Source organism: Clupea harengus, chromosome 2, assembly GCF_900700415.2.
Source record: "Clupea harengus chromosome 2, Ch_v2.0.2, whole genome shotgun sequence".
In the NCBI taxonomy this organism is placed as follows: Eukaryota; Metazoa; Chordata; class Actinopteri; order Clupeiformes; family Clupeidae; genus Clupea; species Clupea harengus.
In genome coordinates, this window is record NC_045153.1 from 30,909,381 (window position 1) to 30,936,055 (window position 26,675).

The 26,675-nt window shown below is 40.9% G+C and overlaps 1 protein-coding gene across 1 annotated transcript; it reads left to right on the forward strand.

Moving 5' to 3' along the window:
* The first annotated feature begins 377 nt into the window (after nucleotides 1-377).
* prkx (protein kinase X-linked) lies at nucleotides 378-23,672 on the forward strand. The gene is made up of 8 exons (XM_012825075.3): nucleotides 378-1,198; nucleotides 4,915-5,083; nucleotides 5,545-5,808; nucleotides 6,847-6,966; nucleotides 11,405-11,500; nucleotides 12,778-12,835; nucleotides 17,411-17,488; nucleotides 17,693-23,672. Exons 1-8 carry the CDS (start codon nucleotides 1,036-1,038, stop codon nucleotides 17,816-17,818), a joined length of 1,074 nt encoding a protein of 357 aa, XP_012680529.1. The 5' UTR covers nucleotides 378-1,035; the 3' UTR covers nucleotides 17,819-23,672.
* The last annotated feature ends 3,003 nt before the right edge of the window (nucleotides 23,673-26,675 follow it).

Below are 26,675 nucleotides of genomic sequence, written 5' to 3' on the forward strand. Positions count from 1 at the left end.
CCTATATCACGGTAGCAGATAATATAATGGAATACTTGCAATGGTGTTTTGAAGAAAATGTATTTATATATTCAAAACTGTTATAACTGGTTTTATTTTAATTGCAATATTGGAGTTGTGTATATAGGATATACAGCATTATATTTTGTATTGTTACGTAAATACGTTTTAAACACACGTTTATTTCCTTAATGGTTCCTGGAGTACGCCTAAGGACTAGTTGAAGTCATTAGTGATGCTTGAGCTAACTAAAAGTATTTACGTTGCACCAGTCGGGAAGCAGGTAAGATACTTTCCTGTTTCAGTTGGTACAGGCATGCACATTATGCTGATAAATAATAGAGATTATGGGCTGTCCTCGACATTTTGCTTGCAGAGGTGACAGACGTCCATCTGACAAGTAGGATGAATATAGTGTATGACATTGAGGCTCGCCATTGCAAAAAGGTGTGTTTTCATTTTGAGAAAGGCAAGCCGTATAGGCACCATTATTGTAATTGCAGCGAATGTAATAGCCTATAGTACCATGGTCACACCGCAGTTAATGCGTCCTCTAAAGAAACAGTCCTGCTTGCTACCAGTGCGCTTAGACTCCACCTCCTCTCAGTCATTGTTTACATGTGCATGAGACTTTATGCATTTTATCTCTAACGTCTTAATTGGACAATTGTGAGACAGAAACCGCGTTGTTATTGTGCTCATTTACGAGGGTTTCTTTAAGATCCGTGTTTGAAAGAAACTGGATAATTAAAAGGCGCTTTCCTGACGCCAGCAACTTTTGAACCGTCCATCCACAGTGGCAATACCGCATAGGCTACTGAGGAAAATTGGCAAAGTACAACTAATCCGATGCTGCAGAAGAGAGCACTTGCTTTAGGCTGCATGGATACTTAACACAGGATTGCAGGAAACAGGGAAGGAGACAAGATGAAACAATTCGCCTGGGATGGATCCAACTGTGACAGATGCAAAGGCTATTGCCCCTGAAACTCCGAAAACGTGAACCTGAATGATAGCACGGATGGTTTTGTGAGGATGACTGCCGCAAAAGCCAGCACTGGTGTAGGCGACTCAGGTCTCCCCCGGGACAGTGAGAAGAGAAGTGCCAGCAGTGCCTCACCTGCTGGTGCAACATCACTGGTAGTGAGAAGCACAAGGGGATATTCGTTGGACGACTTTGAGACGGTTGCTACTGTTGGTGAGTGATAAAATGTAATGGGAATATATTTATCGTCGTCCAGTTTTCAGCTATGTCAATTTTTGATTGTGCGCTAACTTAATAATGAGGCGATTGGAGAAATGTCAAAAGCACTCCCTGTTCATTAATTTGAAGATGTCCTCACATGGCTTCAGCGGTTTAAGTGCTGCATATAACGAGATCCCGGTGCTTCGTTAGCAGTTCTTGTGTGTGCCCTCTTTAAGTCCAGAGACAGTGGGGTGAAATAAATCATTTTTATCATGTGCTCCAGCTGTGTTCTCTTTCCTTAGCTACAATCCTCCAGATGGCGGTAGCCTCATTAAGTCGAAGCGTTTCTGGCCCTTTTAGAACAACTCACTAAGCAAGAATTTACTTGAGTGATTGGTTGACACCTTAACACAAACTATAGGCCTACATTCTAGTCATGGAAAGTACATGTTTTTTTTACCTGGCGTCTAGTCTTACATCTGTTTAAGTAAATAAGTGAAATTATCTGGCTATTAGTTTAAAAGAGACTACATCAACTGTACAGAGATGCTAAATAAAACGGCTCCCAATACTGTTAACTATTAATTTGCCTTTGTTTAGGAGTTATCGCATGGGTTCCAAGTCTAATTCGTTGCCCATGCTAAGCAAAGAACAAAGAATTCAAAGAGATTTTCTGTGTGAAGGAAAGGTCCTGATGAGAAGCAGCAATGCGCCTAACTTGCTGAAAATAAACTTAGCCTAGCTGGTCTATGCATCTAGCTGTGTATCTACTGAGAGTTGGCGATACCATTCAATCTCTGCTGGTGGGTGATATGGGGACGGAGGTTCCTGAAAGATTTAATAGTCAATCTGAATGAAAAGCGGCATCATTTAGGCCAAACTGACATCTTCCATAAACATGCTATATTTACCTGGATATCTGGAGAAAGGAAATCATGGTTTTCATTTGCCCCTTTCACACACAATGCATATCTGAGTGTCTTATCTAACGGTTGAAGAGACTGGTATTTTGCAAATGATGGTGACTGTAGACGAATGGTAATGCACAGATGTGCCACACCCATAGCACCTGGTCCAATGTTAATGCAAGGGTGGGACTTCTGCATTTGTATGTAGGAACATATAAGAAGTTCTTGTTTCTTATATATTTATGTGAGGTGTATTCTGAGTTGTCATTTATCCTGATGTTAATATCAAAATGTAGATAACATGTTAGTGAAAAGTATACTGAAATCCCTGGTCTTATGTGTGCTTGCCTCTCTTACTTCAACTAACTGGTTGACCATATCAGTTGCGTCCTCAAACAGAAACTCAATAAGTACATTGTTAATTCAATCAGTAAACTATTCATTCACCATTAGAGCACCCTGTGTGGTCTTAAAGTGTTCACCACAATGCACTGTTGGACTTGAAGCTGTCTACCAATATCAACTAGGAATTTCAAATTCAGTTTTGCCAACACCATTCATGCGTGCCTGGCCCCCACATATCTGCCCCTCTCACATAAAGGAAATTGGGTTGTTTGTTGTTATAGCAAAGAGTTAACCTCTGCTCATTTGTTCTCCAACAAACAAAACCTGGTTATGTCTCCAGTCTCTGCGTTACAGCCTGACCAAATCCACCCTAATGTGGAAATACTGACTCACACCATACACCTTCCACTTTCACCTACTCACTGACTGAGTATTGACAGGACATCACAGGTGGCTACAGCAATCCATTTTATGGAGTATACTAGCCCACATATCTCTCCACACAACCCTCCCTTTCTCAACATTCTCAAACATCACCTGAACCAAACCCAAGTGTTCCTCTCTGTAGCGGCCAGATGATGGCGCTGTGCTGCATGGCTCCATGTGCAAGGCTGAACTGCCATTGGATCCTTTGACTCTGGCAAAGTCACCTCCAGGCTTGCCTTAGCACATCTCAATTTCCCCAACAAGCTAGTCATTGATAACTCCAAAATCAATTTCTGAACTGCTACCATATACATAGCAACAACCCAAACTGTAAATTTACCTCAGTGGTGTTGATAGCCTTGACAGTGTATTTTGTAATTTCTACTTCCTATTTTTCTGTCCTATGCCACTCAACATTGAGTTATACCACCTGTGTAAGCTTTTTAACAGTCTCTCTGATGTGGAACAAATTATCTCTTCATCATGAAAGTGTTCTACCAGCTTTCCTGTACTAATAGATAGACGTCCACATTTGTTGGGTTTAACCTTCAGCCTTGCCCATTTCAGATTATCATTTCATTTAGCTAACAGCCACAGAGTACATGGATCTTTCTCCTATATTCTCCTATATGGCTGACTTGTTATGTTCACAATTATCCATTATTTACTAATGAAATATTTTGTCATGCTGTTAAAAGATTTTTCAATTTTAATTGACTACATATCTAATGCTCAGCACTCCAATGAATGGACTAAAATTTTGATTTGAAAGATTACACAGGTTGATAAGGACAAAATGCACTTTAACCATCTGCCATCACTTGTCTTTAACCCTCAAGGGCATCACCAAGCATCTCGGTACTGGATCCTCTGTGATTGCCTGTCTGACCTTAGCATTAGCCTGTTAAAACTCACACCGTCAGGCCTACGGAAGTGAAGGTAGTCTTAGCTCACTGAAATCGAACCTGTAACATTTAAATTCATGTACAGTAGACATTTATTACATAGAAATTACATTACAAATTATATTACAAATACAAACAAGAGAAAGTAATCTGAGCAATAATAGTACGCTCTAGGTTTTGTTTTGTGGTATTACTATTAAGTTGATGGTAGAAATTACAATTACTCTGATATTTTCAGTGAAATGAGTAGATTGTGTCTCCTTTTTATTATCAGATGTGGGCTGATTGGGTGCACTACAACATAGTGAATAGTGTTCATCCAGCATTAGTTAGTGCTTGTTATTTTAATGTATTTCTTCTTATCAGAGCAAGTCAGCTGTCAGTGAGGCTACGGCTCATACAGAAACAGTCTTTGTGTGTGGCAGTTTTTAGGATAGACATGGAACATGAATTTGATACAGTTGTGAAAGGTCACAGTTTTCATGCTCCACAGAATCCCACTACACCAACAAATCTTATTCTCAGGAAAGTGTATGTCTCATTGTGCACTGCAATGCAAGCTTATAAGGAGCTACCTGCAGTAGATAAAGATAAAGAACATCAAAATATTTTCTGATCTTGATGGATTATGGGTCGAATAAACTGCAATATTCATAGTTGTTTAGGAGACAGAAGTGCACATTAGTTTTCACATAGTGGATTTTATGTTATTTGCTTTCATCTCCCCTTCACATGACTACATGAACTTGGCAATGTTCTAAAAAAGTAGCTATCTTACAATAACATACCTTTAAAATGATTTTGAATTCAAATTCACACCTGAAAAAAATCAACTTACAAGATTTCCTTCATCTGTCTTCATCCAGGCTAATAGTTCCCAGTTTTTGATCAAAAGGATTTATGGTGGATAGGCTAAAACAACTAAACTGTTAGATGCTACACATACTTACACCAGCACCTGGATATAGTCTCCTACTGAGTTATGAGTGGAAGATCTTCATCCAATCATAACGTTGGATTAAATATTTTAGTCAGTAGCAATATCTGTTGATTAATTTGATCTACATGTTGCATTTCATTTCAGTTACAGCCATTCTTTTTGCACAGTTATGTAATGTTGTATCTGCACTTGTTTTGTCTGTAGGAACAGGTACTTTTGGTCGTGTGGCTCTTGTCAGAGATCGGAGAACAAGGTGCTATTATGCACTGAAGTCCATGAAGATTGCAGATGTGATTAGGTTAAAACAAGAACAACATGCCCACAATGAAAAAGAGGTTCTTATGGAGGTGAACCACCCCTTCCTCATCCGACTGTGAGTCCCTGCTTGGTTGTCAATAGTTCGATTGGTCTAAAGGAAAAGCTTACTTCAGTAAGGCAACACAAGTCATCTTTAGCTATTTACACTATATTGTCAAGTTCCTCTGGAGTAAATCAAAGTGATTGTTTAGCCACAGTATCAGACAGATGGATTTACATTGTGAACATACTTAAAGTGTATGTGTCAGTAAGCAGAATAGAACTCTTTCACATCTGGTGTGGGGGCCTCACTTGAGAGACCTCAAACAAAGGAAAAAATCAGTTGAAGCTGCGCCATGTCTTGTCAAATATACTGTTGATGGTGCTGTCATTTACCACATTTAAAATGTGAATCATCCACAGCCTAGAGTTTTATGTATTAAGATTTTTACAGAAGTGACTTCCATGATGCTTTTAATTTTAGGCTGATAGCACTATGAAACAACACTGAATGAATGGAGGCATTTGTGCTCTTAGGTATTGGACCCATCACGATGAGCGCTGTCTCTACATGCTGATGGAGTATATGCCTGGGGGAGAGCTATTCAGCTATCTACGCAGCAAGGGCAAGTTCAACAATAACACTGGACTCTTCTTCTCAGCGGAGATTGTGTGTGCCATAGAGTATATGCACGCGATGGAGATAGTATACAGAGACTTGAAGCCTGAGAATATACTACTGGACTGTGAGGGGCACATCAAGCTTACAGACTTTGGCTTTGCTAAAAAACTTGTGGACAGGTATGGATTACTTAATCATCACCACTGTTGACATACTTTAGGTCCAATCCATAATGACATAACTAAATGACAGTTTCTCCCTATGAACGTTTATTTGATTTCCAACTCAGATAGAGCACATTGTGTAGAGAACCGATTTTCAAAGCTGTCCTAGATGAACCTGTATGATCACTGTAGGCCAATGAAAGTGACAGCTGGCACTGGGTTGTACTCTTTACATGATTCCACCAAGTGCCCACACTTAGCTTCATATGGAGGTTGAGCAACTCCTCAAAGTGGAGATTGGCATTTTCCAGTAATACATCTGTTGCCAACTAAGATCTGTCTGTCACAGTTTGAAAACCCAACCAACACCTTCACCACAGGCATGATTTATAATTATAAGTTATCATTTTAGATTTTAGGTTTCTTTCACTGAAGAATGCGAGGGCTCACCGGTTTAATTTATTCTGGCATTTAATGCAGCTAACACAGTCCTAAAATCTGCTAATGGATGAGTGGAGTCTTCTCAGCCATGACTCACAGACTAAGTAGACAGACTAAGTAGACAGGATATTCTGTTCAGTGCAGTATGCGTCACTAGTGCCATCCAGTGGATGTAAGCCTGAGCATGATAATAATTCTGCCAACTAATATGAAATTAGCAGCAGTCACACGACATGATAGTACAGAGTCAACAGAGGCAGACAGAAATCACATGAACATTACACCTGAGATAGAGATAGATAGATTCTGTTTTACACATTGGGGGAAAATGCCTCTGCTCTGCATGTTTTAAAAGATTCTGTTTCATGGAGACTTACACACATGTCACAGGAGATACTGCACATGTATAGATCTTTGTTAGACATTACATGGTTGAAATGAGTGAACTAATGCTGATGCTCAAGACCATATGTTTGCTATATGATGACATGTTATTTGATCGTTAAGTCAAACTAATGCTAATACTCTGTTCTGTTGGAGCTCTGTGCATAACACTGACATTGCAAATGATGGTTGCACTTTGACAGACTCTTCCTCTCTATATCTAAATAGAACCTGGACTCTGTGCGGTACACCAGAGTACTTGGCCCCAGAGGTCATTCAGGGCAAAGGTCACGGAACAGCAGTGGACTGGTGGGCCCTGGGGGTGCTCATCTTCGAGATGCTTTCTGGGTAAGTTAACCCTCTTTTAAAATAATGATATTGGCCAAAAGCCGTCCTGACGGTATTGTATGTCCCATCAACTAGGGCAGCCATAGTAGACGCTCGACTCCCATGGTAGGACAGACGTCCACAGTATGGTACAGTCATTTGGGTGTCGTGATGTGAAATGGCAGGAAGCCTCTCAGACAGCACTACTAAAGCAGCACTGCCTGGCGGATAGTTTGCCTCAGTATCCACTGTTCAGATGCCAAGTCAGCCATTGTGCTGTGCTGGACAGAAAAGAGGTTCATTCAGAGTTGTAAGGCTCATGTGTCAGCGTCTCTGTAAAGTGTGGTATCCTTACCAGCGTGGGATTATTAGTCTTTAAATAATATTACTGTTGTTTGTCCAATTCCAGACTATGAAATGAGTAATCCAATATGCATCTGGGAGGTAAGTCAGTATGATAGAGTTTATTAGACCCCGCTGGTGTCATTAAGGATAGTGACGATCTTACTAAATGAAAAGATGGCTGAGGTGAAATAGTTTCCCTCAGAACTTCGATTCAGATTGTGAAACTCGATTGTGAAATAATTTTCTGTTCTGCTTTGATTGTCTTGGAATTCAACAAAGGTATATTCATATGGCACGGCAAGATATGACATGATATGATAGATTATACAATATGTTTTTGACCATTATGATGTGATTGGTTTAGGAACAAGCTTAAAAACTATGCCCTCCTACCACCAGAGGTCATTATAGTGCTATAATTGAGATCCACAGCGCGGCACCCACTGAAATCAGAGGCAACTGATTGACATTTTCTAAACCCTGTGGTAGTCCACGTAATTACAGCATCTAAGAATTGCAACTAAATGGTTTATGTCATAATCAGACTATTTATATATGAAGGCTCATATCAGTGGAAAAAAAAACTCTTGCCCCGAAAATTTGATAGCCATGTTAGCTTAAAGGATTTGGGTAAATTGGGTTTGACTGGCCTACATTCATACAGCTTGGCCGTGGAGTAAATGACCTTAATTTCCTACAAATGAGCGCCGGATGTTTGGATGAACGTGCTTATCGTGATGCCAATGATCACTGGCTTGGGACTGCGTTTCTTACTCAGGAAGAGGTTATAGTAGATTGAGTGTAAAATGTTTAGCACATTTAGAATAAGAGGGATTTTTATAGCCGATTTTATGGCGGTGCTCAGAGAACCCCCGCACACTGACCCAGACAGAGACTACATAGAGACTCCGACAGTCCTCTCTCCATGTATGTGGAGCTCAGTGCTGACTTTGTGTTAATGCCTCTGCACAGGTAAACATCTAAAGTGTATTGGATTTCAGCCATAACAAAAGTGCTAATGAGTTTAATAAAAAAGAACAACATCTCTCAACGTATACCTTTCATGAGTGTCCTAAAAAGGAGCCATTCTCACCTCATCTAGGTCACATTACATCGACCTACAGGCTAAGAGACACATGGACGGCACACATCCTGTGTCTATTGGCGTGGACTCTGCACTTTCACTGATTATGCTAAGAAAGAGACACTACATACTGTGTATCCCTTTTGACAAGCTAAACGTCTGCTTCTTCTATTGAAAATGTCATGGCATCAAAATGGCGTTTTCCATTCATTCACCCCTGATTTCTAGATTGACCTCCTCGTCACACCCGTGCCCCCGTGAGCCACTGATGGCTCCAGCTGATGCCCCCCCCCCCCAGCAGTCTGACTCCCCCGGCCTAATCTCTGTGTACCTTTCACAGGCCCTGTGTGTTCCTCTGACCCCATTCCCCTGTCGAGTGGCCCATGTGTGGCGGCGGCGGCAGGGCAGGAGACCATGTTATCCTTGGCTTCCAGTCTGCTCCTTCTTGGCAATGGCTCAAAAAGGAAGGAAGTTTGGCTTTCCATGGTTTTCCTCTGTCATGCGAGCAAATAAGATGTACAGTCTTAAGAGAAGGCAGAGCCACACCAAGTTAGTGTGGGAACTGGCAAACAAGTTCCCTGGTGTTATTTTATTTATCTGTGCTGACTCTCTGCTCTGAGATGGGTGAAGCACTTAATCCAGGATGACATGAAGGAAGAGAGTTGAGCATGACACCATTGCTTTTTAACTGCCTTGAGCGTTTGCAAACACATGAATCGTCCTGACCTCTTTAGCCTTGGATCACCAAAGGTAAAGGCTGCCAGCCTCCTTATATGAAGCAAACACAACCCACCGCGTCCGCTCACAGTAAATCAGGCTTACTTTGAAGTGTTTGCCCCTTAAGTGAATGTCCTTTGCCCCTGTGGTTCTGGGGAGCTCAGGCGTCTTCCTCAGAAGCCAAGACTAATGTTCTCTAAATTCTTAGGTTTGGAAACCTTTATAATGGCATACTTGTTTTGTCAAAGGTCTCATACTTGCACCCTGAAATATTTAACAAGTCTTTCCGAAAACCACCTCTTATTCCCTAAGGTGAGGTGATGCTTCAGCTTTAGTCATGGCCCTTTCCACATTACGTAATGCTCAACATCTGGGTCACCTCTGACTAAGCCACCCAAATGCCTCATGATTTCAGATTTTCATGTCTAAATAGTTTGAAATATCTCTATAGTTGCACTGTACTGGCTTCAAACAGTCATCCACAGAGATCCAATTTTGGTGGTAAAAACTGTTTTAAATCTCAAAACAAACATGATTTATGACAACTGCGCTACTGAAAATATGTAGGGGTGCCTCAGCTGTCAATGCATCATTTAACTCCCATTTCATTGTCATTTCTAGGTGCTTTATATACTATAGGTACTGTTTGGAAGTACTCTGTATTTTGTACTCTGTAAGCTCTCACATCCACACACAGCGGTATGTGAATATTCTAACAATAATGCCTAACTATACAGAATATGTTCTGATTTAAAGAGTTATGTGTTATTTAAATGAAAACAACTGTGCTTACCTCGGGTAGAGTCTAACCCTGAACTGGGGATTTACTCTGAGGTCCACGAAAGAGTAATGTTGGCCAAGGCACAGGTGTTACATAAATACAGAGGGCTTGCATAACATTGTGAAAGTCTGCGCTGCACGGCCATCTATTAGGAGCTGCTTGAATAATAACCGTCTGGACAGATCTGGTGCTGGCACTTGACTCCTTCATGTCCAGACTGGGCTGGCAGAGTGGTCCTGTCCTCTCACACTCCAGACGGCCTCCTCCTCCATTTTTGCCATGCCTCTGACTTTTTTCATCCTGTAGAAGTCATTTGTACCGTTAGTCTGTCGCCCACTGACCCACAAACTAGATTTAGAGAGACCTCTGGGACGCACAGAGCGCTGGTGTTCATAGTGTGTTTAGAAGCCCTCCCCTGGAAAAGCCATTAAGCCTTGTGCATTACCGTCCCTTGGCCAAAAATTCATTAAAAGGTCATAACGACTCCTTTTACTGTTGGACCTCTGAATCAAATGACTATTCAGCTATTTCCGTTGTAGATTAGCAAATGTTCTTTTTATACTAAATTCTGGGACAGTAAGATGTAAACTATCAACTATAAAATCAACCATAAAACCATAAGATCCTATAAATTATCACAAATAGGCCTGAATACTCTTTTGTACTATTTTGCCAGTTTGATGCCAGTTTTTGTTTGTTTTTTACAAAACAAGGCTGACTGCTGTCAGTTTTGTATTGCACAAACGACTCACTGCAACACACACGTGTTATATACTGTATGTAGGCGACACAGGACACACACGCACACGCAGGCCTGAGGTCGCCGTGAATTCAACTTCTGCCTTTAACCCATCCCGGATCGTCCCTCCTCCAGGATCTTCCAGGAGCAGTGGGCAGCTTCTCAGCGCCCGGGGACCAATTGAACCGTCCGTCTCGGTCAGGGACGGACAGGAGTGTTTTGTTCTTTTTGCATGTTTTTCTGTTGGGGTTCTTAGTGGAGGAAACCCCTTGTGAACCCCCTTGTGTTTGTTTGCACCTGTGTCTTTTTGAAAATTATATATTTCCAGAGGAGGACTACATAGAAAAAAAATGCAATGTCAATTAATACGGAAAAGCACACAGTGCTTATAGTTATTATTAATATAAGTGTCATTGACTTGAATACAGCTCCTGATTGACAAGCAAAAAGAAACTCTGGGTTTATATTCACATTCACAGAAATGGGCTTACCTATATTTTTAAATCTCAATAATTTGTCAACTGTCTTGTTGGCGGATGTATATGAAAACATGTCCAAATGGGAGAGATATCATGTATCACTAAATGCTCATCTATATGCTGACTGTTCTGGCAATACAGCTGTCAGGTTTCGGTGCCTTGTTCCAAGATGGTGGATGTGATTAATGTGCTTATTTCCAATGCATATTTTACAGTAATGTCCTTCTATGAATCATTTAATCCCACTAGTACGTTTTCAGCCATTCGCTAAGTGATGTGTGTGTGTGATTTATGCTCCTTGCTTTCTGTTTTAGGCATCCTCCCTTTTTTGATGACAACCCTTTTGGCATTTATCAAAAGGTTCTTTCTGGCAAGATGGACTGTCCCCGCCATCTGGACTTCTATGTGAAGTAAGAGCAGAGGAGTGTCTGATGGTGAAAATGCCTCGGTTTCTAAGAAACGTCTGATTTAAGTTATGTCTCACCTGTTCATCATTGGTGGACTTACAAAGGAAAAGAAGTTAGATCCTGCTAGTAGGCTCCTCATTCTTAATGAACCCCCAGGGATATAGTTGTTATTTTTATCAGATCCTGGTAATGTAGTTATGCACAGTGTTTATTGTGCTCCTGATGCTAATGAGAAGTGACCACCAAATAGCCCAACATAGAACTCCCTCGTGTATCTGGTGTGTGTTGTAGTTCCAAGCCATACACGCTTATGTTGAAATCAGTCAGCTAGCTGCTAGAATTATTCAGAGAAATTGCAGGTGTGGAGAGAGATTCTTTTTTTAAGAAGTGACAACATACAGCAACCTGTGCATTGTGCAGGATAATATTGAATGTCATATGTGTGTGGAGAGGCGATTTATTACATGCATATAATTCACTGGAGATATTCAATTTGAATGCGGTATAATGGGATCAGATACTAAACTGCATGAAGTATTGTGAAATGTGTCCACTGAGCTGAATTTAGCGTTATATATATCTAAGGAATTGCCATCAACCTTCCACAGCTTCTGCCTTTGCCTTGACAGAAAGGCTGTCAGGTTACATCACATTAATCTAGATTTGGACAGCTGCAGGAAGAGCTTTGGGAAGAACAACAATCAACAATAAGAATTATAGTCGATCCACTTTCCTTTCAGCTGTCGAAATAAAATCCATACCGTAGATGTTTGATCTCCTCAAATCTTTTCTGTCAGCTGTGAATCATTTTTAGTGATGTGAGACGCAGACTTACATATGCAGAAAACAGTTAAGGCACAAAAAATGGGGAAGCTTTGATGAAATGTCTATCATGTGTAGTTGAAAGTAGGACAGCTGGCATTATCAAAGAAATATATCAAAAAAACCTTCAGGACTTCCTGTTCCTTAAGATATGTGTTGACACATCTCTGGCAAACAGCAAATGTAGCAATAATATTTTCGAACATTAGCTGACAGCTGTCACAATGCTCTGGAAAAATGGAGAAGAATAAGAAACAGGACTGGAATATTCATGCGGTACACATTTGAGAGCCTGTCACGTGACTAGGGGATTTACACAGTTTCATCTGTATTTCTTCTCATTCTACACTCAAGCACTCTTTTCCTGTCTTCTGCTTCTTAAAGAATCATGTTCATGTTTAAGTAGGCATTGTGGCTGACCACTTCACTTCACCACTCAATTTCTTGTCTGTTTTTAGAGACCTCCTCAAGAAGTTACTTGTTGTTGACAAAACCAAGCGGCTGGGGAACCTGAGAGTAAGTGGACACTGTAGCACTGTGAACCCTAACCCAAAGAGCACCTATCGCATGCCACTCCATTCTTTCCTCCTGTCGTGACCTGGAACAACAAACCCGTTTGAAAGAAAAAGTTTCAAAGCAGATTGCTCCCCCACTTCCCTCCCAGCATGAGAGCTAGCAGCCAGTGTTGTTTTTCAGCTGTTTGTGCGTTTTGGAGCTGACTGACCTCCGCAGTCTGTGAGATTTATGGGCTGAGGCGTGTCGCTGCATGTCCAGAAGCTGCCTCTGATGTATTTTATGATGGCCATTAATGAGCCTCGGCACCACTGAGGTCAAGTACATTTAACCCTTTGTGGTGCACAATTGAGCCGTCATGGGTCAGTATTATTGATGTTTGGGGATTGTGGTATGTTGGGCCTGTGAAGAGCCACAAGGTCTACGCCATGCCTACAAAGCACCCAACAGTGGGAGATAAAGACACAAGGTCTACACCATGCCTACAAAGCACCCAACAGTGGGAGATAAAGACACAAGGTCTACACCATGCCTACAATGCATCCAGCAGTGGGAGATAAAGACACAAGGTCTACACCATGCCTACAACGCATCCAGCAGTGGGAGATAAAGACACAAGTTCTACGCCATGCCTGAATAGCATCCAGCAGTGGGAGATAAAGACACAAGTTCTACGCCATGCCTGAATAGCATCCAGCAGTGGGAGATAAAGACACAAGTTCTACGCCATGCCTGAATAGCATCCAACAGAGAAAGAGAGGTCTCAGAGAAAGAGAGGTCGCTTTTCCATTGAAGGAGGCAACCATTTTGCCTGAGAGTTTTTTTTTTTTTGTGGCCTCACCTCTGGCGCTGTGGCCCAGCTGAGGGTGTCTGTGTTAACACTAGTCATGGTCAGAGGTCGTGGAGTTCTCACCCCTGTCTGAGTCCATGTCAGCTCTGTCCTTCCAGTGAGGTGCCCCACTGTCCACATGCTCAGCTTGATGTCTTCAGGGAATGGCTGAATGGCTGGAATGAAGCACAGGTTATGTTCCAAGTACAGTGTATATTGAACAAGTCATGATTACTCCCATGGAAAAAAATGAGAATAATTGGATTCTTTGCTGTTATTTTTTGAGAATAATTGGATTCATTTTGCCTAGTTTGTAAGACTGTCGAGTGAAACAATACGGTATATCCGTTTATGAGGGAAATAATGTTCTGGAATGCACTGTTTTTAGTCTTCCCCTGAGGTTTTTACATATAAAAACTAAACATGGAGTGGTTGTATATATGGTAGCAACAGTTAAGTTATTTGTGCGTCCCAAGGTATATTCTGAGATTTTAACCTTTTCATTTGTTAAGTAATTAAGCTTAGCTATAGTAACACACGAGAAAAGAAAATAATTCCAACCTGTTCCAACCCCCTTAACGTGTTATACCCCCCATTGTGGCTCTGTCATGGTCGAGTTTGATACCTTTTCTATGACTGGACTGAAACATGTGAAAGCTAGTATATTGCACTGCTAAAACAATAAGGCACAGTCTTATCCTCTGTGTAAAATCACTACAGTCTGACAAGAACAATGCTGTTTTAAAGATGGCTTCCAAGTGCATGTGTCAACCAATGCACAACATCAGTGCCTGCAGAGAATGAATAGTAATTACTGAAGTTTGACTCAAAACAAAACGAGTATTGACATTTTTGTATCTTCAGTTGTCAAAGCCTGGCTCGGGCCAATTACTCTAGGGTATTCAACTTTTCTTCCCATTTTATGAGATTAATGTCTGAGGAAAGAATTCACTTGAGTTTAGATGTCACTGACTTCAAGTAATGTCCCTGACAATAACACTGAATCCAAAGCTTACAACAAACACAAAAGCGCAGCCTATAGTAAATGCCGTCAGCAGTTATTGAAACTGTTAGGTGAAAAGTCACTCAAGTTACCTCAGGACTCCGGAGGTGCATATAAGTTTATTTATTAGACAACAACAACAAGCTCGTTGGGCTCACCAACGTCCTGGAAGGACAGAGAAAAGCACGGGCCCTCTCTCAGAGCAATATTAAACACATCGCACAAGGTTTATATAGATAGAAGTTTATCTGATGCTGACGCCATAAATGTTTAACATCTCAGTCATTCTAGGTCCGTGACTGAGCTTCTTGACTTCCAAGGATGTCTGTTCTTCCCAGGGTCGAGAGCACATTTCGACCCTGTCACCAATGAGCTCACCCAAACATGCTCTTGCACATATGCAGACTAAGTGGCACCTAATAATCTAAGTTACACACACACAGAAACACAGAAAAGCCATGTTCCTGCTTACATAAGCACATGATTCATACAAGGTATATATTAATAGAAGGCACTTGATTAATATATTCTGAAGTCATTAACAGTGTTTCGAAATGATCTCCATCAGAAACCTTTCCACAATAATGCCCTTTAAGAGGAAATGGTAACCCCTGTGTTAATTAGGCAGCCCCAGCACTAGTAGCAGTGCCACATCTATGAAACAGCAGCAGAATCACCAGGCATGGGGACCAGTAGTCTGTCTGCATTTCTACATTAGGCTTACATATTAACTTTTACTGAGTGTCCACAAATTGTACAGATTAACCCCCATTTAAATAGCTTATAATACATACAATTTTACGGATTATAAAAAAACGTGGTTAAAAATGTTTTGGGTGCTAGTGGATTTGAGGGTGATAACACATGAACACACACACACACACACACACGAACACACACTATGATAAACAAACTACAGCTGGATGCTTCTTCCGGAAGTTTCTCACATTATCACTTATTGTTCAAGCAGTAATTCTTATTCATATGAAAATTATTAGGCCTTTGTATTGTTGCCCAATAATAATAAGTACATTCATTCTTCTCAGCTACCTTACAGTAAACTGGTAGGCATCCGAAGGGATTGACGTGTATGAATAGGTGCTTTCACTCCCAGGAAATGTTTGCCAGGAAGACGTTTCAGAACAAAGCCTGTTGGTAGCATTCAGTTCTAGTTAGCAGGCCACATCAAGGGCTTTTCCCAGGAAGGAGTTGTAACTTGAATAATCCTCCTCTTTGTCATGACTTCACATTCATTTTGTTGAAGTGAGTATGCAAGTTGAGTAAGCCCCGCTCATTGTGGCTGATGGTTGTGCTGTGTTTGTCATGTTAGAGTAAAATAGACAGCTTTTAAAAGCTAAAACCTCTCACTCACAAATTTCCCAGAGAAGCCCAAAGCTAGCATTCTGAGGTGAAGGGCTACACTAGCCAGTCATTATGTTTTCTGTTGTAATAAGGATCATTTGAATTCCCATGTGCATTTACTGTGGGGCAGCGCTACCACACATTTGGTTGCAAAAGTATTTGTGATTCAACCAACTTTGACTATGTATTTGAGCGTTATATTATACATCAAAGTCTAGTTTTATATCTATTTTTACAGTTACTTATATTTAAATAAAACGTGCCCTTTATGTAGGACACGCTGGGACACAGAACACAGAGGGAAAGGGAAGATTCTCTGGGCAGATTCTCTGGAACATCTGGTGCTCAAACTGTGTTTGTGTCTGTCTCTGTGTTGGTTTATCATGCCTCTAGGAAGTTCTCCCCAAGCTAGCACAGGGCAATTCAGTGCTTTCTCAGAGAGGTGATCCAAGTGTGCATACAGTGTAGTCATTGAGATAGCAGCTGTGTTGACACAGATTACTGTGGAGAAGCACTCTTAACACCCCGCTCTCCATAAGCAATGTACAAAGTTGGCAGATCGCCCACAAGATCCATATAAATTGCTATGTCTTTAGAGGAACTGTAGGTTTATGTCATCATGCCTTACACACTTTACATAGCATTTGTGACCAAGAATGAACTGGTTCACAGGTAGTGTGCAGTGGTCACTACATGGGTCATGGAAGAAATGTTGTCCTTTAGTGTGAAGGTAACCTCCTAAGAAGCCTTGCTCTGCAAATAGATGTCTCCCCACTTGCTGTGTACACTTACTGTGTACTTAATCCCATTATTTCCACAAACATTCCGATGTGTTAATTAGCCTATGCTATCTGTTGTTGTCATAGGATTGATAGCAAGTTTTTTTTTTTTTTTTACTTTTTTTTGTAAGTGTGTGCTATCAGTGAGGTGGTTAAAAATAAGGTGGCTGAATATTCCCAGATGGGTAGGTGCTTGGTAAATGTGCTTTAGATACGGAGTGGGGCTTGTGAGAGAGGAACTGTGACTGTCAGCTGAAGATTCCCAGAATCCTCACGGCCAGGCACAGGCCAGGAACAAAGACAAACTGTGGGGGATCACTTTATCATCATTTGCGTTATGCCTCCTCCTCTGAACTTTCCCACGGAAACACAACAGTAAGTGGGGACTTAGCCACCAGACCAGGCTCAGTGGAAACAAAGAGCCGTGCTCCTACATGCATGAGTTCTAATAATATACTAGTCCTCGGGAATGATTTAGGATGTTGACTTATAACATATATTGAAGAGAGAATAGTTTGATTCTTTTTTTAAGTATAAATAAATATCTTTACATTTAAATTACAGTAAGATGAATTGCTAAAGGAAGATGAATTCTATCTTCACAGAATGGAGCTGATGATGTAAAGAGACATCGATGGTTCAAGCCTATTGACTGGGAAGCTGTACCACAAAGAAGAATGAAGGTGATTTAGAAATTCTCACTTTATGTTGGGAGATCAGTTTTCATCTGTTGCAAAGTGAAATCAACTTAGATTTAAGTATTTTAAAGTGCCTTGGTATTCATTTCTAATCCTGCAGAGAGTGTGCAAAGCCTTTATTCTTCAGTTAAACAGTGCAGTAGATCTGACTGCATCCCTGTGTGTCCCTCTTGATATCCCTTTATCTAGCCACCCATCATTCCCAAGGTCACCCATGAAGGAGACACATCAAACTTTGACTCCTACCCTGAGGAGAAGAGGAGGAGGGAGCCACCTGTATCTCCAAAGGACCTAGAGACATTCAAGAACTTCTGAATCGCCCTTTCATTTTTTTCTCACACAGTATTACGGCTGCAAGGTACTAAAGCTGTAGAGGAAAAGGAGAGGTTTCTATTCTTCACTGACCTGCGGAAGGGTCAGTTGAGTGGGAGGGGGATCTACTGGAACACGGCTTGACAGTGCATGTGCAGATTGTTGTCAGTTGCTCTTTTAAGTAGGACACAAAGCAGATGTGGCCAGGAGTTACACATAGTTTCTCTTTCCTAGAGTATCAGGAGAGACCCGAGCAGAGACATTTTTTTTGTAAGGAGAGACCTCTCCTCTTCTCTACAGTACCGTACTCACATGGTGTTTGATCAAGACCAGGACATGATGTTTGCCTTCAAACAAATGACAATGAAAATCAAACACCTAAACCTAAATGGCATCTACAGACAGTAGACTGTTTATCAAACCCAGTTTATAGTTTATAGAGGCACTGTTTAGAAATGTGGGACTGGAGGGGCATTTAGAGATGCTTAATGATTGCTCCTTGTGTCTTGCATTGTTTGAAGGGATCACATGCAATGGCATGTCTAAAAAAAAAGGTCTCTGTGGGCCACTCTCAGTCAGAGGGCTTTCACAGTCAGTCACAGTACTGAATTTGAATTTGTCTTACTGAAGATTATTTTTATTTCTGTGCTTTCCCCTCTCCAGTGTACCCACATTATTTAGGCCATCCCTCGTTTGCCTGCAGTCTGTTTAAGGGGGTTTGATCTTTTGGCCTCTGGTTACATACAGTAGGTTTAAGTGGACTATTCTAGACCTATTAAAAGTAATGAGCTCCTCTAAAGAGTGGTGGAGATGAGACCCTTTACTCTTTACAGGGCTCTCTCAGACACCCGGGGCATCTGGGGAACTTGCTCTGGGTCTAGCCGTTTCCATTAGGGGGACCGGCCTGAGGAAGTTAAGCTCGCCTGAAGACCATCGCCTCAGGAAGCTTGTTTACTGGCAGAATAAGCCATGCAGTCCCGCTATCAGTAATCTGCTTTGGTGCTGTACAGATTTCAGCAACAGCTTCTCAAGGCCATTAGTTGCACTGTGTTTCTTCTTCTTCCTGATGTTATGGTTATTTGAAGGACACTGTTTATTGTCTGTTCATCTTGACAAAACAAGCACACTGCAAAGGTTTAATAGTCGTGTCAAATTTCACAGATAAGTCAAAATCATTGAGAAATAATATGAAAACTACCTTACAAAGCTATAGAATTCTACAAATGGCATAGATAGTCCGACTGGCTCTCTTCACTCCAGAAGGTCTACATTTCAAGACTCTTCCTTTTTTGCTGCAGATGGACTTATATAATATCCCTGATTTATGTCTGTCTGTAGACAAATAAACATTTGCAAGGACAGCAAGTGGAAAATATAGTGGAGTTTATGGATGGTTGTCAGAGTCTTGAGAAGGAACAGCTTCTGCTTATTTGTAGCCAGATGTTTTTTAATTAAAGTGGCATCCCATCAGTCGTGGAACTTGTTCAGGAGTCTTGTGTCAAATGATAGAAGCTCTTAATGGAGTTCTTTCAAAGCCCCTAGCCTCCATATAGAGAGAAAGCCAAGCGTCCATGCAATCAGGGGACACTGGAGATGAATTGCTGTTTGATTGCTCAAACCGTTGGAGGCTGCTTGAGACTCATTGTAGCCAGATGTTGAGAAGGTACAAAGTCATCTCTCTCCAAAGAGTGATTGTCATCTTCACTCCTTCCAGTAGCAATAACCTGTAGAGCCTACTTACGCCAGTGATTAGACATGGTGGAAATTCTACAATTGTGTCCCCCCCTGTTCCCAGTAAACAGAGTTAATATATGCTCTGCAGCCTAGAATATTGCATGTTCCTGCTTACCATTTTGGTGAACAAATATACCAACTCTATTTCATGTTGGATAACAGGTAGGCTATGTTTTGTTGGCTAAGGGTGAACATTCTCATTTAACAAGGAGTTTTATGTGGCCCCTTCCATGTTTCTAGTGGCTGTTGGAGACTTGCATATAATATTCTGAACAGCACACAATCAGGATGAGGCTGGCAGTGCGGCCATCTGACATTTATATTGCCCCTGTATGTGGATATGTGGATAAATGATCAATGAATATTGTGTGGATGTAGGGCACATGAAGTGGACACAGGGACCTCATTGTGTGTTTATTTCAGCAGTGTGTGTGTGGGGGGGGGGGGTGTGTGTGGTGGTTTGAATTTAATATATGTTAATGGCCCAGTCATTAATAGTATTTTAATATTATAATGTTTAGCAGATCTTGGAACTATATGTAGTGTTTCTGAAGCATGTTAACTGGAATGCTGTGAACCTCTCATTTCCCTTCTTCTCTCTGGGTGCATTAGGCCTTGGCTAAATGAAATCTTTTGACTAATAGCTGCTGTAATAATCCAATTCTACTCTTGAATGTGAAAATGGGTTGCTAATGCCAAAAGGTGTTGAAGTTTCTCACATGTTTATTGTTAGTCAGGCCTCCTCTGTTTGAAATTGTTTCCCTGTGTGAGTAATTTGTCCTTGGTGGTCTGTGCTCCGACCCAAAGTGTGGTTGTGAGTGCACATGTATGCCAGCCGTGCAGAATACAGTGTGATCATGTGGCGTTTAGCACCAGCTTGGGCCTAATTTACCTCTGCACAGCAAAGTGCATTAAGTAACCTGCAATACAACTCTCTTTTCATTTACTTTTTATTTCCCCCCTCTCCCATCCACACTGAAAGCATTGAAAGAGCTCTCACAAAAGGCTAGAGTTATGTAAGCAGCACACTGGACAGGCGATCTTGTCTGGATGCTAACATACAGTTGGTACAAAGCTTATTTCAGCTCTCGGCATATCTTAGAACTGACATGCACATGCATTTCCCCATAAGCTGAGGTCAAACGTCTGTCTAACAGGCATTGCAGCTGTTGACCTTCATGCAAAACATGCATTCATTTAAAAACCATACATAGCTATAATTTTATAGTCAGTGAGACTAATTAGAACACCAGACTACACTATGACAGCTGGGGCCCTAATTTAAGGTTCACAGTTCAAACCACTGAAGAATGATCATTGCCACGGTCTTCACCATATTTAACATGTTGGCCTATGAGCCTAATAAACACGCATGAAATCAAGCAACATAGAATATTAGGGGAAATGATTTATGGATATTAAAGTGGAAAGGAACGTGAGGGGTTTAGTGGGGATGGGTAGTGTAAATCCCTTATGGGAACAAGTCCTGTTAGCACTTATGCGGTGGAGAACAGAGCGTGTGGTATATGCTTGTCAATCAGGAAACCAAAACTATTCAGACCGTCTTCCAAATATTTTCTCACAAACTAATGAAATACTTTTAATGGCAAAACTGTCCCAGCCACACTCCAACAGAATAACAGAAAAGTATTGTATCACACAACAATTTTGTAAAATAAAGTAATCCTTTTCAGGAAGTCCATGAAACACAGATGGTATTCCATATCCAGAGTGGATAACCCCAATTGCAAATAAACCAAGGTTAGATTCAAATAATATTCGAAATTTAGGAAACTATCAGATTAGTTGTTTCGGGCATCTACCTCAATTCATTTCCCTTTGTGCACATCCAATGCAAACCAAGTGGCCAGCAAGCCATAGGATAGAGAGAGGAGGTTCGTGATGGTGAGAAGTGAATGACGGGGGAAAGGAATGTATCGTCTACCTCGGCTTTTAAGGAATGATCCCATTTCTAGACAGAGATATTGTGCTTCTTCTCACACAAGGCCGGTCTTCAATGCCACTACACTGAGAGATGACATACCGATTTAGAACGGTGAATGGAAGAACACTGCATTCTAAACTGAGTGACTACTATGCTGTAAAATACAAAAACTTAATACTACTTTTGTGTCTCACATTTTGTTGTGCATTACCAAAGGCCGCAGTGAATGATACCCGGACTATTGTATTCACTGTCTGTGCTGCATAGAGCATGTTATGCCTAACTAGCGATTTGATTCCATATTTTGTTGAGTTAAATGATCGGTGGATCTAGTAACTCGGTAGTCAATGTTATTCTGTCAGACTGTGAAGAGATTCGATCAGATGGGCCTCCAGACATTGAAACCCAGGATGCAGGATACATTTCAAAGAAAGAAATAGCAGAGCACCCTCCTCAAAACTATATACATGAAACGCCTACATTTTTGATCAGACACACCCACATGAGGCATAGGTCTGCCCTCACAGGCACTTAAGTCTGTGCACATGTTACCAAATTACCACATGATTGTGCCCAAGTTCACGCGATGCCAGATCAATTGAAACAATGAAACGAATGGCTTCTCTAAGCTTTGCATAGGCCATGGCTGTCGTAGGCCCTCCAGAAATAGGTCTGTGTTTGGATGAGCACATGGCCACACTCATGCACACTCAGCAGTAGCCATTGCACCCAGCATGAGTCTTTATGTCCTGGTATGATTGTTTTTACACATTATAGCAGGACTGTCAGCAAGCTCTTCAAATATATCTCGCAGCAGTTCTGAACTTGTCAAAAAGTCTTCGCTATCTTTAGTCTTATTCAGTGCCTTAAATATGGCAGCATGTGCAACTATGCAGCTTCTATATAGTTTAGTGGAGAGCAACACAACAGCCCAGGACAGGAACCATTCAGGCTGATGTTCTGATGGGATATTGTGACATATTATTTCAATGAAAAGTGTTGTGGGCTGGGATATTTAAAATGGCAGACAATGAATGGTTTATTGCACTAGGTGATACAGGTAAAAGTCAGTGTCACATTGGGTTGACTGCTTTGTAGTTTGACATCACGCTCTTGACCCAGAGGACAATAGTTATGATAGTTCAGACAAACTTATCCATATGTTTCTCTTTATCCTAACAGTGGAAGTACAGTATGTTGGATAGGCCAAAGGAAAATTCAAAACACAATTTATATTTCTGTTCATCTCCCTTCCCAGAGCTGTGAACTGATATTACAGAACCATAAACAGTTTGCCTCATTCAGTGTCACGTTTTAAACTCTGGTAACTATGTCCATATTTCATTCAGGTTAAGGGCTGATTTATAGAGTAAGCACTAACAGATAACTACACCTATAGAGAAAGAATAGAATTTCCTTTCAGATGATGAAAAATAAATAACATTATCAATGTGATTAAGAAAATTATGGTTAGATTATTTCAAGCACTGTTTATTCCAATGAATAAAAAAACTGTTGATTAGCAGCATGTCTGTCATTTGTAAGCTCTTTGGCTTTTAAATATGAAATGTGTATATTACAAATGAAAATGTTGCATTACCTTGACTGGGCCGGGTTTCCCAATAACGATTAATCTTAAGCGGTTATGAATGTTCTCTACGAGGAATAAGTCCCTGTTAAGAAGCTCTTAGCCGTCTACGACTACTCTGGAGCTCACGTAAATCTACGAGCATTTTCGAGCACTGCTTATGTTAAGATGTTTTCAGGAGGCACTCCAACATTGTAAGATGATTTTTAAGAAGTATTCTACGATTCTACTTAGGCTTACGATGCTTTTGGGCAACCTGGCCCCGATCCGTGAAAGCACTGCCATATCTGTGCTGCTAAACAGGGATGACTGCATGCAACTGTATGAATGATAGAAAATGATTGGGCAGAATGTTGCTCTAATATGACATGTTGCTCCTGTAAAACCTGGAGAAATGAGCCCTGCAAAATGAGACGAATGGAGATCCTGTCACACAATGATTTAATATACTCTTATTTTTTGATACCCACATTTTGATATTTTGTGATTGGTGTTCCTTTCCTTTGATCCTCTGTGTAGTGTTTCTCTTGCTTCTCCTTTCATTTGACATTTTTTGTCTGTTTTCCACATTAAAAAGTTACCACAATTAAGTGGATACATATGTCAACAAAGCAGGCATCCTTCCATCAACTGAAATGAGCACATTAAACCCTCAGAGGACACCTGTTTGTGATTACAGTAAATTGCTCTAGACTTTGCTTCAGTACCCCAGCTTTGCTTCTTGGCCCCATAGCCCTGCTTGTTTGGATAAAAAAAAAAAAAATTGGCTTTGGTGATAGCAATAGAGCGGACAACAATGGGACCAATGGACACTATAACTAAACAGCCTGTTTTTTAAAACTGATAATGATGTACGGATTGAAATAGACACACTTAATTCATCACGTTAAACCCACGACCATGCATGAGAGGAGTACACTGTAAAAGTGCTTCGTTTTACTCTGTGACCTTGCACATATGAAGAAAATCTCTTTTGAGAATCAAAACCTGCTATTATCAGGTACGGGTCTTCTCATTTATGGCAGACGGTCTTGCCTATTAAATATTGAAAAGGATTGCATGGTAACCGATCTTCAAAGTCAAAGCATGCAGTATCTCTCAACCAAGGTCTTGGATTTAAGCCACCCCAGTCTCTGTGAGAGGGGCAGGGCCCTGGAAATATCCATGTCACTGAAGTGAGAACAATCTGATCGAGCAAGCAGACATTGTCTCATTCTCCAGTGATTCAGGTCTATTTCCTTTTCAAAAGTATCCCACACAAACCCCCAAGAAGGCACCTGCCCCTCTCCGGGACTACACTGGAACAGTCTGTGTCTGCCTTTGGAGAATGGATTAGGCTGTTGGTGTAGGGCCAGGTGACTCAGCCTAGAAGGGCCCGTATGGAACAGAAACACTGATATGTGACCGCTTGTCATGCAACATGGACTACAATAGGTGCACTGTAAAAAAAAAATTGTGGTTGACAGAACAGATTTTCTAGGCATGCATTTGGTTTTTTGAGTTGTCTTAACTTTAACTCAAAAGCCTAAATTTGTAGAACTCAAAATTTCTATGCAAGACAAGACAACTCAAAAAACCAAATGCATCACGTTGCCTAGAAAATCTGAGTTCTGTCAACCACTATTTTTTTTACAGTGTAGTCAAATCTCCCTGAACAGCAGATCATCAATTAATTCCTTCTTATTAACATATTTGTACATTATTTTTAAGATTCTGCCATTTCTAAAGTCTCACAAATTTGAAAAAAAAAACTAGAGCATAGAACAATAGCGCCTGTATTGAGCTGTGAGGTTCCAGTGGTGTCCTACTGATCTGCTGGAGCTAGCTGGGAGCTGAGAGAGGGTGCAAGCAGTGTCAGCCAGGCCAGGCCAGTGATACCCCAGACCCTGAAGCAGCCCAAACTCAGAGAGTGGAATGTGTTGTGTATCTGACGTGATGACTGCGAGTCTTGGGCCAAGGCTGTGACTTCAGATCCATCTCGCCACGCCAGATCTCCTGAGACAATTCGTGGAGGAAAGCTAATCAGGATGGAAATGAAACTGTCGTGCAGAAGATTCGAGCTGTCTGTGATTATTTGAAAAGGCCAGAGTTATTGGCTGTAGCCCCACAATATCATTTCCATGTGCAGGCCACCTCCATGAAGTTGCTACTAGATACTCATGCATTCTAGAATATTGCTAATATCAAAATACACCAGCAGTATCCAACCATACTTTCAGTCTTGTCTGGCCAGAAACATTTATCATGGTGATGAAATATCTCTTCATCTCTGACAGTGCTATGCATGGCTGGGGAAAAGTCTGTAGTCACGAGAAAGAAGCACAGTCTTCCACTCATCATTATGTAGTTTTTGTGGAAATCAAGTAAAATAAAGCCCTAATTACTGCATTCAATGAATTAGTTAAAACAGTGTCCACACTTGCTAAATCAAGCAAAGGTTGAAGAATTGTCCTTCCATCATTAGTTAAAACCCAAGGAACTGAAACAGAGATCTCTATGTGAGCATCTATAGTGATGGCATGAAACATATTAATATATACTGTATATGAATATAGCACAGCACTAGGAGCTGGCATGTGTCGTGTTCTGGACTAGAACATGTTGAGTGCCGATCCCCAAGCCTGCTCTCCATCATTAATGTTCCAGTGAGGTACAGCAGCAGAATCAGAGCCAGGATTTGAAAAGCAGACATTGCTTAAACTGTTTTCGAAGCTCAATGGTTTCCTTTTTTTATTATGATTTTCAAAAGCCACCTCCTTCACTCTACATGAACACTGAAGGGCTTTGGCCTGGACTCTTTTCTTCCACCACGCCCGCCATAGGTTCTTCAAGGAAAAGACATAGTTAATCAGGTCAGTTTATGCCTAAATTAAAACCCATTTCACAAAGTTGCCATTACGTAACACACTAGTTTTATATAAACCTAGACAAAGTGTTTTTGTACATATCATGGGTTTCACAAGAGTAATGGAGTAATCTACTTTGATGCTTAAAGGGTTACAGTAATAATATCTCAGCTTCAACTCACATACCTACTACTTTTTTTTAGATATTATTGGAATACAGAGGACTTGACAACCAGGCACAAATGACCAAACACAGGGTTAACATCTGACACATTTACAACTGAGTTTTACATTCCAGTTCACAGTCAAAGGAAACTGCCGCCTTCAAAATACAGACAGGCAACTCAACAAATATGATAATTACCACAATTACCAGAACTACAAGTCATTCCATTTTACTATGCAGAAGTTAGTTTTTTTAAGTGTTCAAGCACTGTGAGGAATGATTCAGCTCAACACCCTTTTACTGCAAAGGACTCATTATTGCTATGCAGCTATGGCTATATGATTTCGACAAAAGCCATCTGACCTGAAGCTGTTTGCTTTCTTGGTGTCAGCTGTAATTAATGGAGTTCCGGTTTGTACCTCTCAAATCTCTGAATTGGAATGAGAGGGATGTATTGACCACTTTGGCCCAGGTGGTCTTCATTTGGTCTTCATTAAGTTTACTAGGCTCAATTCCTGCCTAGACAGATGCCATGGGTTCATTTTACACAAACTATGCTGCCAACTGGAGGGCAAAGCGCT

Bases quoted from the DNA above. Each gene is read 5' to 3' on its own strand.
- prkx (XM_012825075.3), top strand. From the start codon at position 1,036: ATGACTGCCGCAAAAGCCAGCACTGGTGTAGGCGACTCAGGTCTCCCC. The intron at 1,199-4,914 runs GTGAGTGATAAA...TTTTGTCTGTAG, and splicing joins TGAGACGGTTGCTACTGTTG to GAACAGGTACTTTTGGTCGT. The intron at 6,967-11,404 runs GTAAGTTAACCC...TTTCTGTTTTAG, and splicing joins ATCTTCGAGATGCTTTCTGG to GCATCCTCCCTTTTTTGATG.